Here is an 11,724-nt window from a genome sequence, read left to right as displayed (position 1 = left end):
CACTCGTCTCAGTTTTAAACAGTTTTCACAGACATCTTTGAAAGAAAAATATCCAATAACTTACAAAAAATGAATAAAAGATATGAAGACAACAAGAATATTTAATCACTGTGCAGAGCAATATGCAAGAAAATGGCAACGCGGTGTACAAAGGCAAACATATTTGTTAAAATTAGAGGAGTTTCATGTTTTCATGACATACAATCCTGAAACAGTTCTTGATAAAAAAAAAAGTAAAATAACGATCCCGCTTGAAAGAGGCTTTGAGAGAGAAAACTATTTCCCATATTATAAATACACAAAAATGTAATGTGACAGTATTTTAAAAATGCAGATATTGCAGAGGTGGCTGGTTTCTTTTATGTCATTATCTGCTTAATTTGCAACAGGACACAAAAGAGACCTTTAAAACAGTTTTAGTAACAGCCTGAAAAACGGTGGGGAATTAAATCTTTAGACATTCAAGACTATATCAAAATGTCACTTCTCTGTAAGAGATGGTTAACAAATGTATTTATCTGGGTCAATCAGTTTCAGTCAGCCACTTTAAAAGATTAAGGATTAACTTTCTCACCTCGGTGAGATCCTTTTGTGATTCTTCATATTATTTCCCAAGTTTAATACTTTATCATTGGGCTCATCTAAAAACAAATGTCTAGTAAAAAAATATTTGTAAAATAATTTCCCAATAACATTTATAAATTAAGCAGTGTGGCCAATTTGCCAATAAATAACATTTAAAAAGTCTTCTCTAAACAGAACCTCAAATCAGTGTAACTTTGCGCCCTCAGAAAGTTGTGAAGCAAAATTGATGAAATGACAATAATCATGTTCTCAAGGGGGAAATACATTTAAACTGTAAGTGCCTTTCAAGATAATACATTTAACAGATGATATATGATTTAACTCCTTAAGTCATATATCATCTGTCTGCTAATAAATAGCAGAGGGGTAATCTACAATGAAGAACTGTCAAAGCCAAGTTTCAGTAAACATAAAAAAACTAAGTGTGTAGATACCCACTGACTCATAAACTTACAGTCAAGTTAACAAGGATAGTTAGTTAGTCCCACTTAAAAACCTGTATACAATACCAGTGTAGAATAGTTGTAAATGTGATAATATCAATGGATTCTGAGCAACAATTGAACTGATTGCTACATTTTCTGCAGGAACTTAGGCAATTAGAAATGCAGATGGTCAGACACATGGACAGTACTTAACAGTTCATTTGGCAAGATATCTTTTTTAAATGTATTTATTTGTTGTAGCGGTAATTCTAGCAAGCATTCGTTTTAAAAAGTTAAACGGATTAAAAGTATTCCTGACTCGGTGCGGTATTTATTCTGGCAGGCCGATGATTTATGGTCAACTCTCCAGCTCCAGCGGTTGTTGAAGGTAACAGTCAAGAGTGGATGCACTTTTTTGTTTCTCGTCCTTGTACATGATAAGTTAGATCTGGTCCCTCAGCTGCTGCTGACGGCTGTCAGTGAGCATTTCATTGCACTACATTACTATGATAATAAATTAAATCAGCAGATACCCTGCAATATCATCATCATCCAAGAGTCCTGGTAGAGTCCCATAAGCTGCAACCTTACTTTCTATAAAATGTTCAAAAAAAGAGTTTGAAAATACAATTCAAACATATATAACGGTATAAATAATCCACACTGCCCTGCAGGACAACAGTCTGTTCAGACGCAGCCACCAGAGCCTAGCTGGGGCGAAAAACATACACAACAAACAATAATAAATTCCTCTGTCTCTTGCCAACGTAGTTTGCTCATCACTCAGCGTTTATCATTGCTGTCACGCCTGGCTTCCCGTCTCCCACCTCATCGCAGTAAAGTCCATGTCCGTGAGCGTGACGGTGAACGGAGCCTCCACCCTCTCGGGGTCCATGTGCTCCTCTACTCTATCGGTGCTGTTCAAATTGTTTACCCTCCAGGAATTTAGAGGTTGGATCGATTTCTGGAAACGCTGCAAAAGAGAAGCAAAAGACAGTCATAAACCTTCCTACACAGCCCATTGCATCTACCTATGTTGTATATTTAAGGTGCAGCAGTGACCGTCCGAGCCCTAGTTAGTGTGATCATGACATAGTGCGGATACTGACGTCTTTCAGTGTTCCAGTTTCCTTGCAGATGGCCACAATGGCCCAGATGGGGATCTGCATACAGCAGGTCGCTCCCATGCACACGCCCAGCGCTTTACCCCACCGTGGATACACATAGGAGCCGTAGTGGAGTGATGTGTTGTACATCTCAATGAAGATGTAGGTCAGGATTAACTACAGCCGCAGGAGGAAAGGTACAAAGTGAGACATCAAAAAAGAAAAAAAGCCACGAAGAGTGAATGAGAAGGCCAGCAGAGAAATGCTAAAGGGTGGGGGGGGGGGGGGGGGGTCAGATTGAATGTCAGTTTCTCCTCTTAAATTATTCACAACTGCTGTTTATTTGAATTGTATTTTAGGACAGTTGGCTACATTTCAAAGTAGCAATGTTATTTTATGTTCCTTGGTTTAACTTTTGTAGAAGATGGTAATTAAATGTTCATACTTTGTCCTCCCACTCAGTTTACGATGAACTCTTCAGTCATTTATTGGGATGTTTTGAACTCACTGGGACATCACAGTGTCTCAGCCCTCATCAAATTACCCTTTGACTGTAAGTGCAACATTTCTATATCAAGTAGCCTCGCTGTGAATAGTAATTGTGCTTGAGGTGACAGGAGCGGCAGAAATATGAGAGGTAGTGACGTAACTTGGATTCTGCAACTGATGCAAACCAATAATACTGTGAGGATAGAATAGAAAAGAATAGCATAACTTTTCAGTTGGCAGTGAAGGTCATTGCTTTGATTTATACAAAATCAACTTCATTGCATTTGGATTTGACAAAAGATATCAGATAACACACTAAATCAGCTGAATTTACAGAAGTGTAATAGATGGATTCTGAAGTTATGGATAGCCATTGCTAATGTCACATTGCACCTGTGTCTGCTAACAACACATAATAATACTGATGTGTTTACTCACCAGCAGGAGAAATGGAGTGCAGAAGACCCAGCATGCTTTGAAGTAGAACAGCACTTTGGTGCACCAGGAGGGGCAGTGTTGGATCATATCAATAATGTCCTGACAAAACTGGTTCACTCCTAATAGAAAAGGTCATTAAGAGATGCATGTTAGGAACTCTGGAACAACCAAGATATCACCAACACAACAGAGCATAGCATATAATGTGTTCAATGGTGAAAACCGAGAAGAAAAAAAGATGTGATGTGTAATAGTTAAAAGAAACTGCTGAATATCAGTTGTAAAATAGAAACTGGACTTGCTATGAAGTAGAGCTGCACGATATTGGAAAAACTGAAATTAAGATATTTGTCTGTAATATATATTGCAAAATAAAAAAATACAGGAATATTCGGCAGATGACTACAAAGTACAGTAGTATGTGTGTGTGTGTGTGTGTGTGTGTGTGTGTGCGTGTGTGTGTGTGTGTGTGTGGGGACTGGCTCCTGCGCTCCAGTTGCTCAGGCTTTTATTTTTTTATTTTTACTCAACCTTCATTTTGATCTCAACTAAACTGTGTATCCAAGAAGCCTTAAATCAGAGTAAATTATGTTATGACAGAATCATCTTGTAAATTAGTCAAGAATAATGAGAACCATGCGGGTTTGAGTTCAATTAATCACAGGTCCTACATTGTGACATTGTAATTTCCATGCTGACATTATAACATATATCATAAGGATATAAATCGTGCAGCTCTACTATGAAGCATTCACAACACAGCAAGTCAAGTTTCTCCTCTTTAACAACTTGCTGACATCACATGTCCTGGATGACTGAAACTCATGGAGGAATGATAGGAGTTTGATGTGAAGGTTAGGGTTTTGTGATGGACTACCGTAGAAGAAGGAAATGCCAATGCACATGAAGAGGGTGATGATGATGAGGCCGAAACTAGTGCTGAAGGAGTCAATGAGAGTGAACCAGTAAATCCCTCCCTATGAAGACACAGAGAGCATGGGAAATGTGAGTCTGATCACTGAGCAGATGCATTTGCCAAATGTATCACTTACTACAGTAAAACCCACTCACATCAGTCACTAACAGGAGACCCATCAGGTAGAAGGAAAAACACAGAGCGCCCAAGAACAAGGACTTGTGCAGCTGGTTTGTTCTGAGGTGCGGAAACTCATCCATCACGGCCGTGGTGATGCCCTCCATGTTGCCAAACTGTGAAGCAGTAGAGGAGAAGGTGTCAAACATACGGAGGGGATATATCACAAATTACACATTTGTCTCAGTGGGCTTTACAGACTGCACAGCATACGACACCCTGGTGTGTGGCCTTACCAGCGTATCGACCCCCAGCATAAAGAGCATGAGGAAGAACATAACGGACCAGAAGACAGAGCCTGGCAGCAGAGCAAGGGCTTCTGGGTAAGCAACGAAGGCCAACCCTGGACCTGAAGGCAAATTAAAATAGTTCAAGGCAATATATGCATAACACAGACAGTTTTTTATTTAAGTGATTAAACGGAGCTACGAACGAAACTAGAAGGCATGTGGTGCTCAAATCAACAAAAAACTCAACAGCAATGTCTCTTTTCAGAAATCTTGTTACTCAAGATAATCCACAGACCTTGTTGTGATCAGTTTAACGTAGGAACTCTTTTTGTTCTACCGAAGGTAAGAGGAAAAGTAAGTAATTCAGATATGAAGGTGAACTGTCCCTTTAAGATTCAGGTTTAGTTCAAAATGCTTTTTTTAGTCAGTCTGCCAATCTGGATTTAAAAAGATCCACAGGATTACTGAACAGTAACTACCTGAATCGGCCACCTCTCCAACAGGCACTCCCTTCTTCCATGCCATGTGACCCAGGATTGAGAATATAGCAAATCCTGCGAAGAAGCTGGTGCTGCAGTTTCCTGTGGTGATAATCAAAGTGTCCCTGAAATCAAAAGAACCACAATTAAGAGTCTGAACCCATCATAACTGCAACAACGGAGCAAACGGTGCAGTAGAGCACAAACTTACCTGATGACATTGTTGTCAAACTTATTGTAAGAGGCCATTGAAAGAAGCCCTCCAACTCCAATACCTAAAGAGTAGAAGACCTGAGAGGCTGCGTCATTCCACACCTGCAATGTATCAGACAGGAATATGCCTTAAACAATTAAAATATCTAGTTATACTTTTTAAATGATGATTATATTCACAAACTCCTCATATGTGCCAGTCTACCTTATATTATTCCACTGTCCAGTATTTAAAACCTTACATTCTGTTATTCTATAATAACTATCTTCTATCTTATTCTATTTAAACATATATTTGACTTATTCCTGCATTTTACTTGCACCATTATGTCTCCTGCACTATTTTATTTCTTTTTTATGTCTTAAGTATACTTATACTTGCATTGTTGGAGGAGCCTGGGACTTACGATTTTCATTGCCAACAACTACGATGCAGCTTTTGTGCATATGACAATAAAGCCTTTAAATCTTGAATCTTTGAAGTACCTGTGCATTAGCTAATCGGCTCCAGTCTGGTGTGAGGTAGAAAGCAATGCCCTGAAGAGAGCCCTCCAGTGTAGCACCTCTGATGATCAAAACAATGAGCACAAGGTATGGGAAGGTAGCTGTCACATAAACCACCTGAAACCACAGACAGCACAGACACATTAGACAAGAGATGGCAGCAAAGGGTAGGAGTGTGTGTGTGTGTGTGTGTGTGTGTGTGTGTGAGCTGACAATAACAACATTGTGTTGATTCACCTTGCCAGAGCTGCGGATGCCCTTGAGCATACACAGAAAGATGATGATCCAGGCAGCCAGGAGGCACAGGGCTAGGGGCCACCGGACGGGGCCGGGGTTGTGGAGGCCCTCACTATTTACTACACCCAACACACGCTCACTACAAGACACACAAGTCAAACCCAATCATATAAAACAGCATGACTCTTACCATACCCATTGCCACACTTATTACACATCAACAGACGCACAATAAACATAGCACGTCGTTGGGCAGGATTATTTACACAGCTGATTATGACATATTTTTCTTGCATTTCTTGTTTCACATCGCTGAAAACATTAGTCCATAAAGCCACAGGGCATTACTCATATGATCACAGCACTTTACAATGTCAAATATCACAAATGCTTTATCCACTTTGCATGAAAGGTTATCAAGTGTTGTGAACAAGGCATGGAATGATATGAACATTTCATGTCACGATTATCCTGGCCAAGACAATTCACGATAGTATCCCGACAATCTTCAAAATATGCTTAAAACTTTAAAACTGGCACTAAAACATACTGGAATCACTGAAGCTAACATTTTGTTAGGAAACAAAACATGTCATAGTTTCCCCGATGCACATCTTGTTTTTGTGAAAAACAATCCTAAATAAGGTAAACATAAATCATAAGGTCCCCCTGCATAACTGTAGGTTAATTAAATATATATATATATATATATATATATATATATATTGTAAATAGCAACATTGTGTGAGAATGTTCCTTCTTACATTATAATCCAAGACTCTTTGTGATGAAGGTGAACACAAGGGCTCATTTGGAAGGTGGACATTTGGATTTAGCCTATGCAGTCCTGTAGTCACACACAATTCATTAGAGATGCTCTAACAACAAGGCTGTGGTTTCTGCTCTCTTTGTGCTCCATATGAAGCAGAGCACACACACGCCAGTCACTGAGGGGAGGGGGCAGAGTTCACCAGAGAAATAGCTTTTCTCAATGCCTCTGAATGCCTGCCATGCCTTTTGAGAGTAGGCTCTGGTAAAGAGGTCAACAAACTGACCTAGATATTGTCTCTTGCCTCAGTCTCTGAACCCTTTGGTTTGTTTGTTGCATATCACTACACTCTTACTTTGACTTGAAGCAGACAGTCGGCTGTCATTGAGGCATTGTGAGGCAAAATGTATTCAGAGAGCTGAAGAGTATCTGTAATATTAGTATTACAGCCATGCGCCCTTAAAACTGTTGTTAGAAAACATCATAAGGATGTATATTGGCAAAGTGACAGTGACATTATAATGACTTATATTTCCAGGCACCACATGAAAGGTGTTGCCGCAAATGAGTCATATTAGCTGAAAAGGTTAACCCGTTTAAAGAGTCCAGTTATTGTAAAGAATACTTGTGTTAGTTTAAGAAAATCAAAGTATTTGAACAAGGTTTGTGTGCCAGAGTCTGTTCAAAAGCAGTGGGCAAATATGTAATATAAAATAACACTTATATTATTGCTCTTAGGCAGCAGATCCAACTATCTTGACATTAGAAGGTCGGTAACTGTAGAGGAATAGTCATTTTTCTACAATTACTTATGGCTTGATAAGTTGACTTTTAATGTGCATATTTAACTTATATCTCCAGCCTTTTATCCTTTCATAGAATAAGCTGCAAAATACCACCACATTCGAAGTACTCCCTTCTTTGAATACTTTTAAAACCTTTTACAAACTGTTGCTGTTTTACATAATCCTTGACTCAGTTGAATGCGTCATGTTTATCGCTGGTTTGGCCTGCATGCCTCTCTTCTTTAACTATTTCTCTTGTGTTGCCTTTATGTATTTTATGCGTTTGTTTTTGAAACTGCTTATGCTGCCGTATTGACCAGGACTGGAGGAGATCTTGTATCTCAATGGAAGCTTCCTGGCTATGTAAAGGATACATAAATAACATGAAGATGCGTGGAGATGTACAGTAGACATTTTAAAGTCTATAAAAGTCTACCGTAATGAAACACTTGAGGTAAAACAAACTTACTTCCAGAACTTTTCTGTAGGGCTGAGGCCTTTATCAGAGCTATTGGTGGTGTTGTTTCCACAGAGACCTATGTTGGCTACAGCGTCACAGGACCACGGCAGAGGGCTCTGGAACGAGCTGCCCAGGTAGTAAAACGTCCACGCTATAATGACGTTATAGTAGAGACACACCAGGATGGACACACAGAGCATCCCGATGCCAATACCTACAGGAAGAGACACAGCCTCAGAAAAATGAGATTCAAATAAAAACTATTCATGATACTACTTTTCTGAATCTATTTTTGCTTCTAAGAAAGGTCCTACAGGTTTCTCTATTTGATGTTTATATTTAGCAACTGAGCTGCAGAGCTCTCAGGACATTTTAGGGTGAGCCACATGAAGTATTTTAGTGAGGTAGCAAACAAATGCGTCAGCCAGTTATTTCCCATGTCAGGACTGACGCAGGTATGTCAACTTGAGATCCTGTCTACTCAAATCATTAAGCATGGTTTAAACTGGATGCTCAAGATTCCTGGAAAATTATTATAGAACTGTGATCCCATATTTCGCTACTATTTAACACGGTCAAACTAATTACGTTAAAAGTCCCCACCCTGACATCATTATCTCTAAGGTTTAAGGTTGTGCCTGGTATAGGAGGTCGTTACCTTTGAGCAGAGGGCAGCATTTCCACACAGTGATGGGGCCGGCTGCTCCGTACTGGCCTAAACTCAGCTCCATGAGGAACAGTGGCACACCCGTAACAAAGAGCATAATGAAGTAGGGGATGAGAAACACACCTGTGAAGAATAGAAATACGGCAGTTTGACAAAGGGTGGTGCTGGGGGAGACATTCGCATAGACGGCCTGTAGTGGCAGGTTAACTTATACAACTTCTTTCTATGTGGCGGCTGATAATGTTATTCTACTTTACTGTTAGTCAAGCTCCAACATGTTTGATTTCAGATGGAGATGCATTAGGGTGGGTTAGACAGGCAGACCTTCTGTCTGCTGTGTAATCAAGGAAAACCTATAGGATTAGTCAATGTTTGGTGTTCTAGCTCACAGTACTAAAGGCTGCCATGGAGAGTGTGGAAAATAAGCCAGTATGACTAGGGGAACAGTGCACACCCAAGAACAGGGGGAACAGGGCCTCTTGCCTAAATGAGTGTAACAAATTATTACAGACGCACGGTACACCCAGGCATTTAAAGCATTTGAGACTTCAGAGGGCACTGAACATGCTCGTAGACTGCTCACCTCCTCCATTGCGATAGCAAAGGTACGGGAACCGCCACACGTTCCCCAGTCCCACACAGTATCCGATACAGGAGAGCAGGAACTCGTACTTCCCTCCCCACTGCTCCCTTGGGATAATGGGAACTGTAGTGGGTGCAGGACTCGGGGCTCGGGAGTCACATTGTGGCTGCAGTGCAGGCGTAGTTGTTGTGTTGTGGCCATTTTGAGGAACAGTATGCCCGTTTAAGTGTTCTGAATTCTAGAGAGAGAGAAAAAAATCATATTCTTTAGTCAGGGAGGAGATATACGTATACAGTAATACAGATATAAATGAAAATCTGGAATTTACCAATTCTATTGACTTTTTCATGACAAGGTAGTCAAGTAGTGGATTATATAGAACAGTGCAAAAATAAATCTATTATTCAGTTAGACAAGCAGCAAAGAAATGCATCAATGACAATTATAATATTCCTATTGTACAAACACCAAACATTTGCAGGTTACAATATAAAGATGACATTGTTAATGGGTCATAATAACCACAAGTTGGTATGGCTGAAAAAACAAATGGAAATAATATAAACAACATTATAACTTATTTTGGGTGTGATTGGTGACCCTGGTGTTTTCATGCTCATGGGTACTGGACACTAGTGCTAGTTTGACCCAGTACTGGGTATCACGATTGACCCAATAGGGATTAAAATTGACACAGTATGTTTTAGTTTGCCGATCTTTTATTCGACTGTAAAACAAGTTTTGTGTGAGATTTACCCTCTCTGTCTATCTAACTCACGAGGTGTTAAAACCACAAACTGGACCACTTCTTGCTATTATCCATCTCTAAACAAGAGAGGAACTATTTTCTCATGTCAGGTAGCACGGAGGAAGTCTGATTAAGATAACAGCAGGGCTTCTGCTTTACGTGCTGTTCCTGTCATTGTTATGTGTTTTAAAATGTATAATTCACCAATTATTCCAATAACACAAATACAATAACCATAGTTTCATTAAAAATATGCTCAAGTTCTTAGTCATCTAAAACGTAATGTCTTTCTGAGATGTCTTTTATCCCAAGGTTTTGCATGCAAAAAGAAAATGTATGTTAATATATGACTAATGGAGTCATAAAGACATCAAAGCCGGATCCAGGAAGTTAAGGAACTTCACAATGTAGTCGAGTTGACAAGAGGAATGTGTTAAACCAATCGCAATGCCTACAGTAAATCAAGAGGGCTGAATGAGAGTCAATGAACAGCATCAAAGGATGTGCAAAAAGAGCAGAAAACTACTTTCATCGTCATCATCGTAAAAGATCATTAGTAAATAAATAATACAAGAACCATTACTCTTTATTTTCTTAATTATTTCCTTGATAATTCAATTTAATAGTTAAAAATATACAAATGACTTCATTTAAATTAGAAAAGAGCGCTATTGAGATTAAAGATCCCTGGGCAAATGTCCTGGCCAAGACAGCAGCACCACAGGTGAGCCAATACAAAACATATAGCTTATAACACAAACTTATTAACTTATTTCACACAATTGAGAAGCTGGAACTCGGTAATGTTTCTTGTATTAATGCTTGAAAAATGTCTGCAACAATTAATCTATTATATAAATAGTTACTTTTCTGTCCATCGATTAATCAACTGATTATAGCTATAATAAAAACAATTTCTGTAAATCGCAAAATAAAACAAAAAAACAGTTAATTACATAAATAGGGGGAAATTATAAAATCCTGAATATTGTAGCAAAAAGGCAAATGCTGCTATTAGAAGTCTGGTCAGCATTATACATCTTAATGGCACATAGCAACACCTCCGAGAAACTCAAATCAATGTAATGCCAATGGGCCTTGAGAATGTGACATCATTAAACCAGCACCACCAATCATCTGTGTCTGTGGTGTGCAAACTTCAGAGAAGTCTGTGAAAACACATCTGTTCAGTAAGTACACAAGCTTTTATCTCTACTGCATCTCTGCAGTGTGACTAGTGTAGCTGAAGACAAGCCTAAGGTGAGATCAATGTGGGCAGACAGGTTAGTCTGCTTTACCTAAATAAATGTTACCTGGCCTGCCACGAGCTGTACATCTCAGGGGACAATGGAATGTGCCATTAAAGTGGCCCCCACGTTGCCTTTAGAGTCTAAAAGCGTCTTCAACACACACATGGTGATATGTTTGGGGTGTTGAAGAGCCCCGATAACAAACCTACCTGCGCTGTGGTTGCACTTGCTACTGCGGGGCTCCCGAGTGCTGCTTTGCCGCTTTCGTCCTGCATTTCCCTCCCCCGGCACAGGTGGTCCTTCACTGGTTTATTAGTCCCTCGTTAATCCATATTTGACACGGGAGAGTCCTCTTAGAAGTACACCATGTTACTGTAATTTTAGAGGCAGTTGAAGAAGTGCGGTCGGTCGGCTTTAACAGAGACAACAGCGATGACGACGAGGAAACAGGCCGGTGGGCGGTGAGGTGAAGGGCAGGAGGCAGAGCGCAAGTGCAGCACAGACACGGAGAGGGAGACACCTCCTCCTAACCTGCTCCGCGTTGTGTGAGATGAGGACAGGGTGGATTCAAAGATGTTAGTCGTGGGGAGCGACAATAGACCTGGGGGACTTCAAAACTTAGCCAAACATCTTTTTTTGGACTGGTTGATTAGCATTCACGCT

General features: G+C 39.8%; 1 protein-coding gene across 1 annotated transcript; it reads right to left on the bottom strand.

The window, feature by feature from the left end:
• Window positions 1-83: 83 nt before the first annotated feature.
• slc6a7 (solute carrier family 6 member 7) lies at window positions 84-11,524 on the bottom strand. The gene is made up of 14 exons (XM_029448998.1): window positions 11,271-11,524; window positions 9,064-9,301; window positions 8,472-8,603; window positions 7,823-8,027; window positions 5,800-5,938; window positions 5,545-5,679; window positions 5,057-5,160; window positions 4,846-4,970; window positions 4,373-4,485; window positions 4,115-4,252; window positions 3,921-4,020; window positions 3,044-3,162; window positions 2,120-2,293; window positions 84-1,983 (listed from the first exon to the last, which is right to left on the bottom strand). The coding sequence occupies exons 1-14, from the start codon at window positions 11,334-11,336 to the stop codon at window positions 1,813-1,815; spliced, it is 1,959 nt and encodes a 652-aa protein (XP_029304858.1). The 5' UTR covers window positions 11,337-11,524; the 3' UTR covers window positions 84-1,812.
• Window positions 11,525-11,724: the final 200 nt, after the last annotated feature.

This window comes from Cottoperca gobio, chromosome 14, assembly GCF_900634415.1.
Source record: "Cottoperca gobio chromosome 14, fCotGob3.1, whole genome shotgun sequence".
Taxonomy (NCBI): Eukaryota; Metazoa; Chordata; class Actinopteri; order Perciformes; family Bovichtidae; genus Cottoperca; species Cottoperca gobio.
This window is presented reverse-complemented; position numbering and strand designations above follow the sequence as displayed.

What these genes read in the sequence shown, in the direction of transcription:
- slc6a7 (XM_029448998.1), bottom strand. Translation starts at nt 11,336, where the DNA reads ATGCAGGACGAAAGCGGCAAAGCAGCACTCGGGAGCCCCGCAGTAGCA. An exon ending in GTCTCCTGTTAGTGACTGAT is followed by an intron (nt 4,021 to 4,114) that starts GTGAGTGGGTTT and finishes GTGTCTTCATAG; the next exon opens with GGAGGGATTTACTGGTTCAC. An exon ending in GCACTCCATTTCTCCTGCTG is followed by an intron (nt 2,294 to 3,043) that starts GTGAGTAAACAC and finishes CTGCGGCTGTAG; the next exon opens with TTAATCCTGACCTACATCTT.